This window comes from Hypanus sabinus, chromosome 4, assembly GCF_030144855.1.
Source record: "Hypanus sabinus isolate sHypSab1 chromosome 4, sHypSab1.hap1, whole genome shotgun sequence".
Classification (NCBI taxonomy): Eukaryota; Metazoa; Chordata; class Chondrichthyes; order Myliobatiformes; family Dasyatidae; genus Hypanus; species Hypanus sabinus.
The window spans coordinates 3,256,460-3,277,936 of NC_082709.1; the positions used below are offsets into that span (position 1 = coordinate 3,256,460).

General features: G+C 41.6%; 1 protein-coding gene across 3 annotated transcripts in view; it reads right to left on the reverse strand.

Moving 5' to 3' along the window:
* Positions 1–966: 966 nt before the first annotated feature.
* The window catches only part of LOC132392448 (solute carrier family 35 member F5-like), a 193,414-nt gene continuing 172,903 nt past the window's right edge, over positions 967–21,477 (reverse strand). For 2 of the 3 annotated variants that reach the window (XM_059966304.1, XM_059966305.1), the window contains exons 13-15: positions 13,786–13,940; positions 12,289–12,374; positions 967–2,289 (exon numbers count right to left, since the gene is read on the reverse strand). In XM_059966304.1, the coding sequence (XP_059822287.1) occupies positions 12,290–12,374; positions 13,786–13,940 (240 nt within the window). In that variant the 3' untranslated portion in view covers positions 967–2,289; position 12,289. Of the gene's footprint in view, positions 2,290–12,288; positions 12,375–13,785; positions 13,941–21,477 lie in introns of those variants that run through there. The other variant, XR_009511541.1, reaches the window with a different exon arrangement.

The window sequence follows — 21,477 nt, forward strand, 5'->3', positions numbered from 1 at the left end:
CCCCACCACCTTATTCAGGCATCTTCCCTTCCTACTCAATCTTGAAGGGTCTCAGCTCAAAATGTCCAAATGTTTACTCACTGAGTTCCTCCAGCATGTTGTGTGGGATGCAATAAAAAACATAGATTGATGAAGAAACTTACAAATGGAACATTATGCATGTAGAAAAAAAATGAACTAGACCATTATGACAGGAAAAAAAAAAGTAGGTATCTAAATGATGAGAAATTGGAGAACTCATAGTGCAATTTCTCCGATAATGATGCAGCATTCAATGTGACCATGGCAACATTTAGGTTTGGGACTTGCATGATATGAATGTGCATCTAAGTGTCAATTTCAACCAATTCCAAGACTGGGTCAAATCATCTCCCATTAACCAACAGTAATCATATCATCAATAAAGGTCATCAATATCCAAAAAATTCTGATCTGAAAAATAAAAAAAATCTAGTGTCAGCACGGACTAGAAGGGCTGAGATGGCCTGTTTCTGTGCTGTAATTGTTATATGGTCATATAGACCAGTTAACTTGGCATTCCTGCTCTGACCATTTGAAAAATGTTCTGTCATTGATTCTTGATTTTGATCCCTAATCCTCAAGTTTTTCCATTCTTAAGTAGCTGTGCAACACTTTATTTATGGATTTCCAGGACGTCTTCCAGATGTTAACAAATCTTCTTTCTTTCAAGTCTTCAGACTTTCAAGACTTTTACGCTATTGATGCAACTACTCCACAGACCTCACTCTTAACTTTCTCAGTCTTATTCTTCTCCAAGGAAAGTGTCCAAAACTTTCAAATCCCTTGTTAAATCTTCCATGCACCCTTTCAAAAGCATACATATTTTTACTGAAGGGCTGTTATTCAAAAGAGATTACTATAGCTTCATTTCTCTTCAAAGAAATAAGAAGATTTATATCTATCTCTTTACTAAGAAAATCTATACAATAAATAACATGCTCACAAATTGAAAACATTTCACATTCAGAATACACCAAAATTTACAAGAAACTAGTACTATAAACTATTTTTTCCTAAATAGTGTGCTAGCAGAATTATACATGATATTTTCTGCTGGATGACAACCAGGAATCATTTCAATTTGTACTTTAATTCTGATTTGTTGAAGTCATAATATTGAAACTTGAATTTGCAAAGTAGTATTTAATCAAGTAAAACAATATTTCTACAATTTTCTACACAAAATTATTAAAATTATGCACATTTAACTGATTGCTTTATTAGTGCAGGTTTTATAAACCCGCAAAATAGACTTTCTAGCATTTAAGTACAACACTTCAACCAGAAATAACAGGACTGCAGATAATTCTTTTAAAACAGCCACCCTGTACATCAATAAATGTCCTTGATTTTGGTAGAGAAATGGAACTGCAGAATTGTCTGCAATAATTTCCTGAGAATCACAGAATACAGGTGTAGGTAAGCATTGAAGCACCATGATAAAAAGATATGGAAATGTCAATGACTAATTCAAGGAGGGTGCAGCTGCAATCTTTATGAAATAACAAAATACTGGTTCTGGAATTAAACACCATGGAAAAAGTCTTATTTATTCCAAGTCAACTTAACAGATACTTTTAACAGTGATCAGAGATATATTCAGTTTGAAACTTCAGAGTACTAGAAGTACAGAAAGCTGAACCAGTCTTTAAAAGGCAACAGCCTATGTAGTGTATCCACTGTTTAATCAGATACTTCAAACTATCTCAGCAATACTGTTCTTTGAACTGCATTTGATGTCTTTTTTTGTTGAATTTTCTTTGAATACTCATCGATTTTATTCCTTTTTAGGTTAAATGCATACACAATACCAAAATGGGTGTGAATACCTTTCAAAATGATTTTCCCTTTGCTTCTAGTGTCAGCGTCACATATTGAATATGCTCTACTTTAGTGACAGTTCTGAAGTCCTGACATAGAAAAATGTCCAAAGAAGCAAGAAACAGAGTTATTGTTCAGAAGCAAGTTTATCCTTGGATTCACAAAATTGAGTTCAATTGTCAAGTTGCGTCTGAAGACTTGATACATTCAGTAAGGCAGATTGTATTGATAGGTGAGTTTTCCCACAATGTTCTTTAGTGATAAGAAACCAATTCTGCATTTAAAAAAATTCAGATGTTTCCAACATATGATGCATTTAAATGAATGTAGAGCCTTCAATGATTTGAAACTTTGTGGCTGAGACACTTGAGCAGGCACCAACAGAAATCAGATTCATCAGAACTTCAGAAGATTGAGCACAAAAGCACTCTGTCAATTTATCTTCAACTGGGGAAGAAGTAAAAAAGAAATTCTCATCAGCTGAATTTATTTTCTTTAACTGGAATAAATACAAATGTTCCTTCCAATTATTCATCCAATTTCCTATTGTATCAATAAATTTCATGCCACTTTCAAGAACCAAATATTTTACAATTAAAGATGTTCAATCATCAGCTCAAACATATGCATTTTCAGCTCATAGTCAATCATAAGTAACAAAACCCTTTCAAATGATCCTTGGACAAAATAATCAGCATAGTCAGCTGTGTAAGTATTAATTAGAACAGTATAAATTACAAATAAGAACTGTTTAGAAATAATGGGCTGTTTTGTATTGATGGTAGGGCCATTTCATAAAGACGGTGGTTTGCCACTGTGTGTGCAGCAGCATGTGAGAGATTTGCGAGCCTGGACTCCTCACTGAGCTCTCTAACCTACTGCGTAAGGGACCAAAAACATCTGGAATCTCATGACGTCCAACAAAGGTGAACGCTTAATCTCACAATTCATGGCTTATGCACTTCATGTCTCCCTACACCACACTTTCTCTGTAGCTGGGACATTATCTTCTGCATTCTTTGTTTTTACCACCTCACTGTACTTATGGATTGAATATACATTTTTTTTGCAGAAAAACAGCATCAATCATCAGAGATCCCACCACCCAGGACATGCTCAGTTCTTGCTGTTGGCATTCGTAAGAAAGGTACAGGAGCCTCAGGACACACACCACACGGTTCAGGAATAGTTACTACCCTCAAAAATCAGGCTTTTGAACCAATGGGAATGATTTCACTCAACTTCCCTTGCCCCATCATTGAAGCATTCCCACAACCAATGGACACTTTCAAAGACTCCACATCTCATGTTTTTGATATTTATAGTTTATTTGTTCATAAAAAAATTCTTTTTTTTCTTTTTATATTTGCGTAGTTTGTTGCCTTTTGCAACTTGGTGCAGTTGTTCATTGATTTTATTATGGTTATTATCCTATTATGGATTTACTGAGCATAAGACATAGGAGCAGAATTAGGCCATCCAGCTCATTGAGTCTGCCCTGCCATTCCATCAAGGCTGATTCTGGATTCCACTCAACCTCATACATCTGCCTTCTTGCCGTATCCATTGATGCCCCAATTGATCAGGAAACTATCAATTTCCACCTTAAATATTCTCATGGACTTGGCCTCCACCGCAGTCTGTTGCAGCATATTCCACAGATTCACCAATCTCCTGCTAAAAAAGGTACCTCCTACCTCTGTTCTAAAGGGTCACCCCTCAATTCTGAATCTATGCCCTCTAGTTTTGGATACCTCGACCATAGGAAACATCCTCTCCACATCCACCACCTCTAGCCCTTTCAAAATTCTATAGGTTTCAATGAGATCCCCCCACATTGTTCTAAATTCCAGTGAGTCCCAAAGTTTCCAAATGCTTCTCATATTTTAACCCTTTCATTCCAAGAATCATCCTCAAGAACCTCCTCTGGACTCTCTCCAGTAACAATGCATCCTGACTAGTGTCTTATAAAGCCTCTCATTATCTCTTTGCTTTTATGTTTTATTCCCCTTGAAATAAATGCCAACATTGCATTGGCTTTCTTTACCACAGATTCAACCTTCTTGGAGTCTTTCACAAGGATTCCCAAGTCTGATGTTTGGACCTTTCCCCATTTAGATAATAATCTGCACTATTGTTACTTTTAACAAAAGGTATTAACATACATTTCCCAACATTATATTCCATCTGCCCTTTCTTCCAATCTGTCTAGGTCCTGCTGCAATCACACTGCTACCTCAGCACTAACTATCCCTCCACCTATCTTCATATCACCCGCAAACTTTGCCACAAAACCATCAGTTCCATTATTCAAATCATTGACAAACAATGTGAAAAGTAGCAGTCCTAATACTGACCCCTGAGGAACACCGCTAGTCACTGGCAGACAACCAGAAAAGGCCACTTGCTGCCTCCTGTCAGCCATTCCTCTACCCATGCCAGTAGCTCTCTGATAATGTCACAGGATTTTATTTTGTTAAGCAGCCTCATGTATGGCATCTTATCAAATGCCTTCAGAAAATCTAAGTAAATGAAATCCACTGCCTCACCCTGCTTGTTACTTCCTTGAAGAACTCCAACATATTTCCCTTTACAAAAACCATGCTGAATTTGACTTTATCATTAGTCTCCAAGTACCTCAAAACTTCATCTTTAATAACAGACTCCAACACATTCACAACTACTGAGGTTAGGCATACTGGCCTATACATTTTTTACTACTTCATTCCTCCCTTCAAGAGTGTAGTGACATTTGAAATCTTCCAGTTCTTCGGGACCATGCCAGTATTAAGTGATTCTTGAAAGATCATGACCAATGCATCTGTTATCTCTTCAGCATCTTCTTTCAGTACTCTGAGATGTAGTCCATCTGGTCCAGGAGACTTATCCACCTTAAGACCTTTGAGTTTGCCTAGCACTTTTTCATTTGGAATAGAAATGGCACTCGCTCCTGCTCCCTAACACTCTCAGACCTCTGGCACACTGTAGGTACAGAGGGGATGTCAGGGTTAAATTTTTTTTATGCAGAGTGGTGAGTGCGTGGAGTGGTTTGCCGATGACGGTGGTGCAGACGGATACGATAGGGTCATTTAAGGATTCCTGGATAGGAACATGGAGTTTCGAAAAATATAGGGCTATGGGTAACCCTAGGTAATTTCTAAAGTAAGTACATGTTCAGCACAGCATTGCAGGCCGAAGGGCCTGTATTGTGCTGTAGGTTTTCTATTTCTATGTTTCTTCAAAGTATATCCTTTGACCCTTATGGCCCTCTATCAGCCACGACTCAATGATGCCCACAATGTCATACCGACCAATCACTAATTGCACCACAAGTTTGCCCACCTTATTCCGAATGCTACGCACATTTAAATACAGTCCTGCACTCTTCGTCCTTTTGAATTTTGCTCTTTGCTCTGTCTTCATTTGTACAGAATCATTGGCTTGTCCTTCCTTACATTCATATTACACTCATCACCTACTTGTAAACTGCTGACTCATCCTCAGCTCTATCATCCTGGTTCCCATTTCCCTTCCATATTATGCCCACATGAAAATGAATCTGTGGGTTGTATAGGGTGACATATCTGAACATTGATAATAAATTTACTTTGAATGATCTATTTAGATGCTACATGAACCAAAGTTTTTCCACTGAATCTTGGTATTTTGGTACATGTGACGGTAACAATCCTACTGTCAATTTATTGCAGACAGAGCTTCAACTTAAGAGCGACTCCCATTCACTTCAATGGGATCAGTGACCCCACTTTAAAAGATAAGCACTTTGATTATATTGTTTTCAGTCTCTCTATTTATCCTTTTAACAGTACTTTTTCGTTATTAATGCTCTTATTCTTTAAACATGTGTATATATATTTTAATTCATTTAATGGTTTATAAATGTCTCTTTATCACACACCTTGGAACCACTATCAGAGTTATTTTTGAACCACACAGCTGTAGGAGCAAAGGTTAAATTAAACGAAATACAACTGGTCTTAAAATCTGACAAGTTCTTTTTTGCTGCTTTTGTGATCAATTTGAGTATCTCAATTCCACGGATTGCAACAATGTCAAAATGAATGTGCCATCAATACAGTACAAACAATAACCTTAAAAATGTTTCCAATAAACCAAGGTGCAGACCCAAGTCCAAGGATCACAGTGTCGAGTGTTAGAAGGTCAAAAGAATAGGAGGGACAACAGGGAAAGTCAACAAATAAATAAGGTATGTGAAGCTCAGCCGGTAATATAGTAAATAAAAGCAAGAATGATTCCAATTCTGGTAACTTCAAGGAGATTAAACTGGAAATTTGATTCTGGCAGTGAAAATACTGGAGAGTTACTGTGGGCAGGGTAAGTGTACTATGTCAGTTTGGATTGCTTTGATTTGTTATTTATCTGTCTATCTGTCTTGTTGGGTGCAGTATCTCACTGTAAGTATTATGGTCCTTGGATTAATTGAGTATGCACACAAGAAAACAAATCTCAGGGTTGTATATAGTTTCATATATAGCATGTACTTTAATAATACATCTACTTTGAAATTTGATTTATGTGGAGAAGGTCAAAAGAGTAAGTGAAAGGCCTCATCTACAGAGACTGCTACCCTTTCATGTCAGGTTGCTTAGGTATGTGATGTTGATCGCGTCCACAGCATTTTGGAGAGGGAGGGAGGGAGAGCAGCCTGATGTCCTGGTACATATTGGTACCAATGACATAGAAAGGAAAAGCAAAGAGGTTCTGAAAAGAGAATTTAGAGAGCCAGGCAGAAAGCTGAGAAGCAGGACCTCTCAGATCGTAATTGCTGGATTGCTGTCGGTGCCACGTGCCAGTGAGGGTAGAAACAGGATGATCTGGCAGATAAATGCGTGGCTGAGAAGCTGGTGGAGGAGGCAGTGCTTTAGGTTCTTGGATCATTGGGATCTCTTCTGGGAGATATAACCTGTTCAAAAGTGACGGGTTGCACATGAACCCAAGGGGGACCAATATTCTCGTGGGCAGATTTGTTAGAGCTGTTGGGGAGGGTTTAAACTAATTTGGCAGAGGTGGGAACAGGAGTGAAGGGAATTAAGATAGGGCGGATGGTAAGTAGGCAAAGATAGCAAGCAGCCAGATTGTCAGGAAGAACAGGCAGGTAATAGGACAAAACTGCAGGCAGCAGGTTGAGTACTAGTGTAAAAGGGTAGCAAATACAGTACTCAAAGTGTTATATCTCAATGTGTGGAGTATAAGAAAGAAGGCGGATGATCTTGTTGCAGTATTACAGATTGTCAGGTATAATGTTGCGACCACTGCTGAATCATGGCTGAAGGATGGTTGTAGTTCGGAGCTGACTACCCAAGGTTACACATTGTATCAGAGGGATAGGAAGGTAGGCAGAGGGGGTGGCATGGATCTGCTGGTAAAGAATGGCTTCAAATCAGTAGAAAGATGTGACACAGGATCAAAAGATCTTGAATCCTTGTGGGATGAGTTAGGAAACTGCATGGGTAAAAGGACCCTGATGGCAGTTATATACAGGCCTCCCAACAGTAGCTGGAATGTGGACTACAGATTACAATGGGAAACAGAAAAGGTTTGTCAAAAATGCAATGTTTGATAGTCATGGGAAATTTCAACATGCAGGTCGACTGGGGAAATCTTGTTGGTAATGGATCTCAAGAGGGTGAGTTTGTTGAATGTTCACAAGATGGCTTTTTAGAGCAGTTTGCTGTTGAGCCTACAAGGGGATCAACTATACTGGATTGGGTGTTATGTTATGAACTGGAGGTAATTGAGGAACTCACAGCAAAAGAACCCTTAGGAGACAGTGATCACAATATGATTGAGTTCAACTTGAAATTTAATAGGGAGAAAGTAAAGTCTGATGTAGCAATATTTCAGTGGAGTAAAGGAAATTACAGTGGTATGAGAGAGGAGTTGGCCAAAGTAAATTAGAAGGAGCTGCTGGCAGGGATCCCGTCAGCAGAGCAGCAATGGTGTGAGTTTCTGGGAAAATTCAGGAAGGTGCAGGATCGATGTATTCCAAAAACAAAGAGATACTCAAATGGCAACATAGTACAACCATGGCTGAGGGGAAGTCAAAGCAAAAGAGAGGGCATACAACAAAACAAAAATTAGCACGCCCCTACCTCTTTTGCCTATCTCCCTGTTCTTTCTGAAACATCTAAGCCCGGCACTCTGAGTAACCATCCCTGCCCCTTAGCCATCAAGTCCCATAGCTCCAAGTACTGATGTGTACTCCAAGCTCATCCGCTTAATGGAAAATCTTGCCTGATAAACCTGCTGGAACTCTGATGAGATTACAAGTAGGATAGATAAAGGGGATGCAGTGGATGTTGTATATTTAGATTTTCAGAAGGCCTTTGATGAGGTGCCCCACACATGAGGCTGCCTACCAAGTTAAGAGCCCATGGTATTACAGAAATGCACAGTAGATTTTTCTAAATGAGGAGAAAGTCCAAAAATATGAGATGCAAAGGGACTTGGGAGTCCTTGTGCAGAACACCCTAAAGGTTAACTTGCAAGTAGAGTCGCTGATGAGGAAGGTAAATGCAATATTAGCATTTATTTTAAGAGGTCCAGAATACAAGAGCAGGGAAGTGATAGTGAGGCTTTATAAGGGCTTGATAAGGCCTCACCTTGAGTATTGTGTACAGTTCTGGTCTACTCCTCTAACTAGTGATGGCATTGGAGAGGGTTCAGAGGGCATTCACAAAGATGATTCTAGGAATGAAAGGGTTATCATATGAGTAACATTCGATAGTTCTGGATTTGTACTTGCTGGAATTCAGAAGGATGAGGGAGGCTCTCTTTGAAACCTTTCAAATGTTGAAAGGCCTAGACAGAGTAGAAGTGGAAAGGATATTTCCCATGGTGGGGTAGTCTAGGACAAGAGGGCTCATGATGAAGGGTGTCCATTTAAAACAGAGATGCCGAGAAATTTATTTAGCCAGAGGGTGGTGAATGTTTGGAATTTGTTATCACGTGCACCTGTGAAGGCCTGGTTGTTGGGTGTATTTCAGGCAGAGCTTGATAGGTTCTTGATTAGACATGGCATCAAAGGTCACAGGGGCAAGGCTGGGGAATGGGGCTGAGGAGGGTAGAAAACAATCAGCCTTGATTGAATGGCGGAGCAGACCTGATGGGCCAAATGGCCTATTTCTGCTCCAATGACTTATGGTCTTAAAACCCTCTCTTGATACAGAAGTTAAAGGGCTTCAAAGAGAGTTTAACATGACTGTGTGGGGGGGGGGGGGGGGGCAACCGGTATGTCTTTGGACAGGAGGAGGAAACTGGATCATCCGGAGGAAAACCACATGGTCAATGGGATAATGTACAAACTCCTGACAGGCAGTGATGGGAATTGAACCCAGATCACCTGTACTGTGAAGCGTGCATGCTAACCACCACGCTACCGTGCCGCCAAGTCCGAGGTTGACAGGTTCTTGATTAGTCATGGTGTGGAAAGTCATGAGAAGGTTGGAGAATGGGATTGAGAAGGAAATTGGATCAGCCATGGTGAAATGGTGGAGCAGACAAGATGGACTGAATGGTCTAATTTTGCTTCTATACCTTATTGTCTTCTGTGTTGTGCTTTACGTCACTATTAGCCTACCTTCTCCCTTTTCCTTTGCTGTTTATTTGTCAAATATTTAATTGACTGTCATTCAATTTAATGCTACATTGTAATAACAGTTATGGGAAAGACAAATACAATTAAAAACTGAAACCAAAACTTTTAAGATTTATTTCCAGTATATATCAGCAAAAGGATAAATCAAATTCAATTAATTGAAAGGATAGATTAGGTGCAGTGGTGTAACCTGCAAGGTCCCATTCAGTCATTTAGTTTGGGATTCAATTTAAATTTTGGGATCTAATTAAATTCCAATGCTCTTGAATGGAAAATCCTACAAGAATAGTGAATATAGCCCAGTCGATCACAGGTAAAGCTCTCCTCACTACTGAGAACATTTACACAAAGTATTGTTGCAGGAAAACAGCATCCATCATCAGGAGCCTCAGGACCCAAACCAGCAGGTTCAGGAACAGTTCTTCACTCAACTTCACTTATTAAAAGATTCCCACAACCTGTGGACTCACTTTCAAGGACTCTTCATCTCATATTCTCAATATTCCATATTTATTATTACTCTTTTTCTATTTACCCAATTTGTTGTCTTTCATACTTTGGTTGAATGCCCAATTTGGTGCAGTCTTTCACTGATGGTTATCATTTTATTATGAATTGATTGAGTATGCCTGCAAGAAAATGAATCTCAAGGTTGTTCGTGATGACATGTATTTTCTTTCATAATAAATTTACTTTTAACTTTTAAGTTCATGTTAGTTAGGATTCAATGTTTAGGGAGATAGATGGGGTTGCTTTGCCCTGGACGTTTTAGCTTAATTGCTGTTAAGAAGTATTCCATTACATTCCTGACATGGTTTTGGGAATATCGGGAGATGAGCCACTGACTGATTCCACGGTTAGAAAGATAAGGGAATTCACAGTTAACAGTAAGGGTCCATGGCAAAAAAAGGTTGGGAGCCCCAGGGCTAGGTGAATGTGTGGCTGAAGAGCTGGTGGTGCAGGCGGCAGGGATTCAGGTGTTTGGATCATTATGATTTCTTCTGGGTAGAGGTGAACTGTACAAGAGGGACAGGTCACAATTAAGCCAGGGGGAGACCAATATCGAGAGCGAAGTCAGTGAAAAGACCGGCAGAAAGCAGTGTATGAGCCAGGCAATCAGACGAGCCATGTTTATAGCATAAGGGCAGAAAGAAACACAGCTTCAAATTTCATCTATTTCAAAGTATGTAACTTAATAGGTAGGGTGCATGAACTGATGGTGTGGGTTACCTCTAGGGACTGGAATATTGTGGTCATAACAGAAACATGGCTTGGAGAAAGGCAGGAATGGCTGCTTAATACTTGGGTGTGGCAAGGAACAGACAAGAGGGAAGGGGGTGCTTTTGATAAGTATGGATATGATACCAGTCCCTTGAGGGGAATAGTCAGCACGGTTTGTGTGTAGGAGCCCAATCTTTTGGAATTACTTGAAGAGGTAATGAAGAGGATAGATGAAAATCAAGCAGTGGATGTTGTCTATATAGATTTTAGTAATGCTTTTGACAAAGTCCAACAGGGCAGGCTAATTTGGAAGATTATGTGTCATGGGATCCAGGGACAGCTAGTAGGATGAATTCAGAATTGGCTCAATGATTGGAAGCATTGGATGTTGGATGAAGGTCGATTCTTGGCCAGTTAGGGAGAAAGGTTGAGGAATGGCAAATGGATTTCAACTTACAGTGGGTAAGTGTAAGGACACACGTTCTGGATTGTCAACCCAGGGGTAGGACATAAACAGTGAATGGCAGAGCACTGGGTGTAACAGAGGGACCAGGATTACAATGCACAGTTCACTGAAAGTGGCCACACACTAGACAGGGTGGTGAAGAAGGCACTTAGCATGCTGGCCTTCATTGTTAAGGCATCATGTTTAGGAGAAGACTCATTTTGCTGCCATTATAGGTCACTGGTAGGGCTGTACTTCTGCAGAGGACACCCCCGCATTCCACCATCCCTCACATGACAGACATGACCCAGCCACTGCAGCATAGGACCTCAGAGTTTGGGACTTTGTCTCTTCAGGTGATGTCGAGAATTTTTGGAGTAGATGGTCCAAGTCTCGCTACAATACAGGAGGGTGTAGATAACACAAGCATTGTACATGGTAGTCTGGGCCTTTGTAGCGCGTTTCGGGTTCTCCCAGACCCACGAGAGAGCCGAGCAACAGGCAAGAGGAGCATTGGTGGACCCCGGCTGCGCTTCGGGGAACTCTGCAAGCACAACATGGGGGCCTTAAAAATCAACACAGAGTGCTGGGAGAGTACAGCAGATGACCGTGACAAATGGCGAGGTACTCTTCAGCAACACCTAGAGCAAAGTGATCCTGGGTCAGTTTGAGGAGTGGACAGCGGGCAACAATTCCATAACGCCCTACACATGCAGCAACTGATAATAAAGAGAGGAGAGATTTGAAAGGCACCTGAGAGGTAACCTCTTTACAGAGAGGGTAGCGAGGACCTGGAATGAGCTGCCAGAAGAAGTGGTTGATGTGAGGATAATTCAAGCATTTATGAGGCATTTGGGTAGGTACATGGAGAGGAAGGTCGAGTTATGGGCCAAATCCGATTAGCTAGGAGGGTGCTGTGGTTACCATGGACCCACTGGGCCAATGGCCTGTTTCTATGCTGTTTTGTTCCATCGCTCTATTAAGATTTTTTAAACTCTGATTTCCAAGTCAAAGGTGGATGAGACTAATTTACCCTGCACATCCTTCACGGTTATACAATACTGATTTTTAATTCTAATAAATTGATCTAATTACAAATCTTACAAATAGTAAATTCAGACAGTAAATTTTATAGCTATACCTCAGGAACAACAATTAGTTCCTTCCTCTTGAGAAACACCATGCATAGGAATCAAACTCTCACACTGTTCATTATCTTCTGGAGTTCTGAAAAAGAAATCGCAATTATTACTTATCTCCTGACACAAAGCCTGAGAAATGATTCAATCATGTTTGTTAAAAATATTACTGAAAAAATTTCCTTGTACGTTACAACAAAAGTGTTGAGATGCAAATGTTTGGTTCAGTTATACACAGAGAAAATAAACCCAAGCTTTAACTTCAATGACATATCAAGTATTAAATACCATTGTAAATATTTGTATGGTTTTAATTAAAATGAATTCTGGAAACAGCAGGTCAGGCAGGTAATCCCTGGTCTAATACATGAATTAATTCTCGCATCTCTTTTCGCAGTTGCTGTCTGGCCTGCTGAATGTCCCCAGCATCTGCAAAATGCAGCTTTCCCTGCCTGGTGTTAAGGTTAATGATGAATATTCATTAACAAAGATGATTCAAGAAATTTAATTATTTCATTTAATAATATGTTTCCGGCCCAGACCCTTTGTCAAGACTAACTGAAAGAAAAGATAGTAAGAGATATAAAAGTGGGAGGGGGAAGGGGAAATCCTAAATGATGTGAGAAGACAGGAGGGGGAGGGATAAAGCTAAGAGCTGGAAAGGTGATTGGCAAAAGGGATACACAGCTGGAGAGAGAGAGGATCATGGGACAGGAGGCTGAGGGAGAAAGGAAGGGGGAGGGGAGCACCAGAGGGAGATGGAGAGCAGGCAAGGAGTGATGTGCTCCACTGTGTTCCACTAGCATTTTGTGGGTTGGCCTCCATTTAATGTGGGCTGGTATTAGAGTGGCTGAGCCTTCTGCTGCCCCCTATGTAGTTGTCATCTCCCTGCCTGGACTACTTTTGACCATACCATCACTTGACAGAATTTACTTACCAACTTACTTCAAGTGCCCTAAAAAAATGAGCTCAAGTTATCACAATCAAATGCAACCGATTGTTAATTACTGTCTAGATTTGTGTTTGACTGCGTTTGAAAAGCAAGTAATCAGAGTTGACCCACAAGTTTTCAAAAAGTCCATGCAGTTAATTTCACTGGCCCTCTTATGAATTATTACAGTGTCCCATCATTTCCATTGTATCATAACTTCCTCTACTGAACATGTAACACAGTCAGCCTCACCAATTTGTATAGCACAGCATGTCAAATTCTAAAGGTATAAGAGTAAAAACATCTTTCCAACCTTCTTGCTGTCCTCTAGGGATAATATAAATTTCAAGTTATTTAAGTGGTCCTCAAATTCTTGTAAATGCTTTGTCTTTAATCATGTTCACTAAAAGCTTATTCAATTTTTAAATCATTAATGGTATAAAAAATGTATGAACAGAAAAGGTGTTTCAACTGCACAACCTGACACTTCTGGCTCAACATTGCTCGAAGCGAGATCAAATTTTAAATTGGTACCAGCTGTACACATAATCATCAAAGCAGATGATACCTCTGCATCCAATGTTTCCTGCATATAAATGCAAATATCCGCCTAAGGCCAACCATTACTGGATCCCAGTTATTATAATGGCATAAAAGTGTTGCAATGAAAAAAGAGAGAAACACTGGAATGGATCCTGCGAATAATAACCAAGAAAATTCCATCTGGAAATTAAAAATAAAAATTAGAATTAATAAAAGATTGCAATTCTTTATCCAAGTTTAATTTATACAACTAAGTTATAAGTTGACTTGTTTTTCACAAAGATTTCTTTTAAACGGCTGCATGTACATATTTTAGTATATGTAAAATTAGCTATATAAATGCCATAACATTGAGACTTGGCTGCGTGTATGTCTAAATGTGGAAGACCCAATCTTGCTGATATCTCTGCTGTTGGAACCTACATCATGCTCAGCAGAATAAGCATACACTTGCCGAGATTGTGCTAGAGAATCTGTTGATTGTTTCTGAAATAGAAGAGCCCCAGAGTAGTACGGCAGCATAGTGGCTAGGCAACGCTTTCCAGTAACTGCTGCTGCTTGTAAGGAGTTTGTACATTCTTACCGTGAACACGTGGGTTTGCTCCTGGTGTTCCAGTTTCCTCTGACGGGCCAAAGGTGTACTGGTTGTTAGGTTAATTGATCATTATAAAATGCCCCTGATTAGGTTAGCGTTAAATTCGGAGAATGATGGGCAGTGTTGAAGGTCTGGAAGGGGCTATTCCACGCTGGATCTCAATGAATAAATCGCTGCTTCCATACTGGAAGAATAGATCTATAGAGTCTCTCAAAAGCAGAGGTGGAGGAGTTTGCCTCATGATCAACTCTTCTTGGTGCACAAATATATCAGTGCTGCCCCAATTCTGCTCACCAGACCTGGAATATCTAGCAGTTAAATGCTGTCCTTTTTACCTACCACAGGAGTTCTCTGGGGTCATTTTGATAACAGTATACATTCCACCTCAAGCCAATGTCAATCAGGCTTTAGATGATATGAATAATGGGATCAACATGCACAAAACAGTGCACCTTAACGCCTTCACCATTTTGGGGGATTTTAACCAGGCCAGTCTGAAAAAACTCACTAAGCAATTACCATTAACATATCACTTTCAAGACTAGAGGAAACAACACACTAGACCATTGCTACATCACCATCAAAAATGCCTACTGTGCTATTCCACGCCCTTTCTTCGGGAAGTCTGATCACCTGACTGTACTTTTACTCCCCAAGTATAGGCAGAGACTGAAGATTGCAGCATCAGCAGTGAGGACCAAGAAGGTTTGGACAAGGGAAGCACAGGAGCACCTACGAGACTGTTTTGAATCGGGGGACTGGACTATTCAGGGATTTATCTTCAAACTTGGATGAATATTCTGCAGTTGTTACTGACGTCATTAATAAACCTGTGTGGAGGAGTGTGTGCCTACAAAGACTTACTGTACGTTCCCAAACCAAAAGCCGTCTTTGAACCAGGAGGTAAGTCGTCTGCTGAAGGCTGGACCTATGACATTCAAGTCTAGTGAACCAGGCCTGAACCAGAACCCCAGGTATAATTTAAGAAGCAGACAATTTTGAATGAGCTTGGAGGCGACATCGGATTCATGACAACTCTGGCAGGGACTGCAAGACATTACTTCCTACAAAGCGAAACCCAACAGTATGAATGGCAGCGATGCTTCATACCAGATGAACAGTGCCTTCTATGCCTGTTTGAAAGGGAGAACACTGTGAAGCTGTGAAGATCCCTGCTGCACCTGATGACCCTGTGATCTCTGTCCCAGAGACCAATATTAAAGAGAGTGAACCCTCGCAAGGCGGGAAGTCCCGATGGAGTACCTGGTAAGGCTCTGAAAATCAGTGCCAACCAACTGACGAGTATTCAAGATCATTTTCAACCTCTCACTGTAACAGACGGAAGTTCCCATTTGCTTCAAAAAGGCAACAATTATACCAGTGCCCAAGAAGAATAATGTGAGCTGCCTTAATGACTTTTGCCCAGTAGCACTCACATCGACAGTGATGATATGCTTTGAGAGATTGGTCATAACTAGACTGAATTCCTGCCTCCGCAAGGACCTAGACCCATTGCAATTTGCCTATCGTCATAATAGGTCAACGGCAGACGCAATCTCAATGGCTCTCCACACAGCTTCAGACCACCTGGACAACACAAACACCTACGTCAGGATGTTGTTCATCGACTATAGCTCAGCATTTAATACCATCATTCCCACAATCCTGATTGAGAAGTTGCAGAACCTGGGCCTCTGTACCCCGCTCTGCAATTGGATCCTAACCTGAAGATCACAGTCTGTGCAGATTGGTGATAACATAGCCTTCTTGCTGGTGATCAACACTGGTGCACTTCAGAGGTGTGTGCTCAGCCCACTGTTCTACTCTGTAAATACTCATGACTCTGTGGCTAGGCATAGCTCAAGTTTATCTATAAATTTTCTGAAGATACAACCATTGTTGGTGGAATCTCAGGTGGTGATGAGAGGGCGTACAGTTGTGAGATATGTCAACTGGTGGAATGGTGCCAGAGCAACGACTTGGCACTCAACATCAGTAAGATGAAAGAGCTGACTGTGGACTTCAGGAAGGGTAAGATGAAAGAACACATACCAATCCTCACAGAGGGATCAGAAGTGGAGAGAGTGAGCAGTTTCAAACGCCTGGGAGTCAAGATCTCTGAGGATCTAACCTGGTCCCAACATATCAGTGCAGTTATAAAGGAGGGAAGACAGCAGCTATAATTCTTTAGCTTGAAGAGATTTGGTATGTCAACAACTACACTCAAAAACTTCTACAGATGTACCGTGGAAAGCATTCTGACAGGCTGCATCACCATCTGGTATGGGGTGGGGGGGGGGGGGGGTGTGGGCTACGGCACAGGACCGAAAGAAGCTGCAGAGGGTGGTAAATTTAGTCAACTCCATCTTGGGTACTAGCCTACAAAGTACAAAGACATCTTCAAGAGTGGTATCTCAGACAGGCAGCATCCATTATTAAGCAACACAAACATGAGGAACTCTGCCAATGCTGGAAATTCAAGCGAGACACACAAAATGCTGGTGTTCCGGAGGATTAGAGTCCAGACAGATCCCTGAGGCACACCACTGGTGACCAACCTCCATGCAGAATATAACCCCTCTACAACCGCTCTTTGCCCTCTGTGGGCAAGCCAGTTCTGGATCTACAAAGCAATAGGGTTGGATCCCATGCCTCCTTACTTTCTCAATAAGCCTTGCATGGGGGTACCTTATCAAATGCTTTCCTGAAATCCATATACACTACATCTACTGTTCTTCCTTCATCAGTGTGTTTAGTCACATCCTCAAAAAATTCAATTAGGCTTGTGAGGCACAACCTGCCCTTTACAAAGCCATGTTGATTATTCCTAATCATTTTATACCTCTCCAAATGTTCATAAATCCTGCCTCTCAGGATCTTCTCCATCAACTTACCAACCAGAGGCAAGACTCGCTGGTCTATAATTTCCTGGGCTATCTCTAATCCCTTTCTTGAACAAAGGAATAACATTTGCCACACTCCAATCCTCCAGAACCTCTCCAATCCCCACTGATGAAGCAAAGATCATTGCCAGAGGTGAAGCAATCTTCTCCTTCCCCTCCCACAGTAGCCTGGGGTACATCTCATACGGTCCTGGTGACTTACCTAACTTGATGCTTTCCAAAAGCTCCAGCACATTCTCTTTCTTAATATCCACATGCTCAAGCTTTTCAGTCTGCTGCGTCATCACCACTATCACCAAGATCCTTTTCCATAGTGAATACTGAAGTATTAAATAAGTACCTCTGCTATTTTCTCTGGTTTCATTCGCACTTTCCCACTGTCACACTTGATAGTTCCTATTGTTTCACGCCTTATCCTCTTGCTCTTCACTTACTTGTAGAAAGCCTTGGGGTTTTCCTTAATCCTGCCCACCAAGGCCTTCTCATACCCCTTCTAGCTCTCCTAATTTCCTTCCTAAGCTCCTTCCTGTTAGCCTTATAATCTTCTAGATCTCTAACATTACCTAGTTCTCTGAACTTTTCTTAAACTTTTCTTCTTGATTAGATTTATTACAGCCTCTGTACACCATTGTTCCTGTATCCTACCATCACTTCCCCGTCTCATTGGAACGTACCTATGCAGAAATCCACAAATATCCCATGAACATTTGCCACATTTCTTCCGTACTTTTCCCTGAGAACATCTGTTTCCAATTTAAGCTTCCAATTTCCTACCTGACAGCCTCATAATTCCCCTTACTCCAATTAAATGCTTTTCTAACTTGTCTGTTCCTCTCTCTCTCTCTCTCTCTCTCTCCAATGCTATTGTAAAGGAGATAGAATTCTGATCACTACCTCCAAAATGCTCTCCCAGTGAGAGATTTGGCACCTGACCAGTTTCATTTCCCAACACCAAATCAAGTACAGCCTCTCCTCTTGTAGGCTTATCTACATATTGTGTCAAGAAACCTTCCTGAACACACCTTACGAACTCCACCCCATCTAAACCCCTTATTCTAGGGAGATGCCAATCGATATTTGGGAAATTAAAATTTCCCATCATGACAACTCTGTTATTATTATACTTTTCCAGGGTCTGTTTCCCTAACTGCTCCTCGATATCCCTGTTACTATTGGGCAGCCTATAAAAAAACACTCAGTAAAGTTATTGACCCGTCCCTGTTCTTAAGCTCCACCCACAGAGACTCCGTAGACAATATCTCCATGGCATCCACCTTTTCTGCAGCTGTGACACCATCTCTGATCAACAGTGCCACGTCCCCACCTCTTTTGCCTCCCTCCCTGTCCTTTCTGAAACATCTAAAACCCCCCATTTGAAGTAACCATTCCTGTCCCTAAGCCATCCATCATATCTCCAAGTACTAATCCATGCTCTAAGCTAATCCACTTTGTTCACAACACTCGTGTTAAAATAGACACAGCTCAAACCGTCTGTCTGAGCACGTCCCTTCTCCATCACCAGCCTATCCTCCCTCACACATGGTCTCCTAGCTTTCTCTATTTGTGAACCAGCTGCCTCTTTCCCAGTCTCTTCAGTTTGGCTCCCACCCCCCAAAAATTCTAGTTTAAACTCTCCCCAATAGCCTTAGCAAACCTCCCCGCCAGGATATTGGTCCCCCTGGGATTCAAGTGCAACCTGTCCTTTTTTGTACCTGCCCCAAAAGAGGTCCCAATGATCCAGAAATCTGAATCCCTGCCCCCAGCTCCAATCCCTCAGCCACGCATTTATCCTCCACCTCATTCTATTCCTATACTCATTGTCGCGTGGCATAGTCAGTATTCCTGAGATTACTACCTTTGCGGTCCTGCTTCTCAACTTCCTTCCTAAATTCCTGTAGTCTTTTTTCAGGACCTCTTCCCTTTTCCTACCTATTTTCATTGGTACCAATTTGTACCACGACCTCTGGCTGTTCTCCCTCCCACTGCAGGATATCTTGGATGCGATCCGAAACATCCCAGACCCTGGCCCCTGGGAGGCAAACTACCATCCGAGTTTCTTTCCTGCGTCCACAGAATCGCCTGTCTGACCCCCTAACTATAGAGTCCCCTATCACTGCTGACTTCCTCTTCCCTTCTGAGCCACAGTGTCGGACTCTGTGCCAGAGGCATGGCCATTGTTGCTTCCCCCAGGTATGCTGTCCCCCCTAACAGTACTCAAACGGGAGTACTTATTGTCATATTGTCAAGGGTACAGCCACTGGAGTACTCTCTAGTACCTGACTCTTCCCCTACCCTGCTGCCCCCCCCCCCCAACTGTGACCTACTTGTCTGTCTCCCATGGCCCTGGTGTGACCACCTGCTTGTAACTCCTCTCTATCAACTCCTCGCTCTCCTTGACCAGGCAAAGCTCATTGAGCTGCATCTCCAGTTCCCTAACTTGTTCCCTTAGGAGCTGCAGCTCGATACACCGGGTGCAGACATGGCTGTCTGGGAGGCTGGGAGACTCCAGTTCTTCACACATCTGACACTGAGCACAGAAAACAGGCCTCACACACATACTACCTCCTTTCCGCAAAGAACACAGGTAAACCTTGTCTCATTATGGCCTAAGCCCGTTGAGCCAAAGCCCTATCACTCAGCTGCCTCTCACTCCACTGCCTGCTGGATATGGCGATCTTTTTTTAAACATTTTGTGCTCTACCTGTTGACGTCACACGCCTGCATTGTCTTGCCACTCTTTTGCCCCGTGTAGTAAAAACTGCCTTCGCTCCTGAAATCAGCCATAAAACTTAAGAGTGAGCTTGCATTTACCATGTCCGATGGCAGCTCATTCCATATTCCCACCACTCTCTGAGTGAAGAAGTTCCCCCTAAACCTGTCTGCTTTCACCCTAAAACCATGTTCTTTCGTATTTATCTCTCCTAATCTAAATAGAAACCTACTGGCATTTACTCTGTCTATACCCCTCAATTTTGTAAACCTTTATCAAATCTCCCCTTATTCTTCTATGCTCCAAGGAATAAAGTCCTAAGCTGTTTTATCTTTCCCTGTAACTCAACTCCTGAAAACCCGGAAACATTCTAGTAAATCTTCTCTGCACTCTCTCAATCTTACTGATATCCTTCCTATAGTTAGTTGACCAGAACTGCACACAATACTCCAAATTTGTCCTCACCAATGTCTTGTACAACCTCACCATAACATCCCAACTCCTATACTCAGTACTTTGATTTTTGAATGCCAGGATGCCAAAAGCCTTCTTTACAACCCTGTCTACCTATGACACCACTTTCAGGGAATTATGTATCTGAACTCCCAGATCCCTTTTTTCCTCCACACTCCTCAGTGCCCTACCATTTACTGTGTATGTCCTACCTTGATTTGTCCTTCCAAAATGCAATACCTCACACTTGTCTGCATTTAATTCCACCTGCCATTTTCTGGCCCATTTTTTCAGTTGGTCCCTATCCCTCTGTAAGCTTTGAAAGCCTTCCTCGCTGACCACAATGCCTCCAGTCTTGGTGTCATCATCAAACTTGCTGATCCAATTCATCATTATCATCTAGATCATTGATATAGACAACAAACAACAATGGTCCCAGCACAGATCCCTGAGGCACACCACTAGTCACAGGCCTCCAGTCTGAGAAGCAATCATCCACTACCACCCTCTGTCTTCTCCCACACAGCCACTTTCAAATCCAGTTTACAACCTCTCCATGGATACCTAGTGTCTGAACCTTCTGAACTAACCTCCCACGTGGGATCCTTACTAAAGTCCATGTAGACAACATCCACACCATTCCTTCATCTACTTTCTTGGTAACCTCCTCGAAAAACTCTACAGGATTCGTTAAACACAATCTACCACGCACAAAGCCATGCTGACTATCCTTAATCAGCCCCTGGCTGTCCAAATACCTGTATATCCAAACTCTCAGAACACCTTCCAATAACTTACCTACTACTGATGTCAGGCTCACCGACCTGTAATTATCTGGTTTACTTTCGGAGCCTTTTTTAAACAATGGAACAACATGAGCTACCCTCCAATCCTCCGGGACCGCATCTGTGGCTAAGGACATTTTAAATATTTCTGCCAGGGCCCCTGCAATTTCTACATTAGTCTCTCTCAAGGTCTGAGGATAGATCATATCAGGCCTGGGGAATTTATGTACCTTTATTTGCTGTAAGGCAGCAAGCACCTCATCCTCTTTAA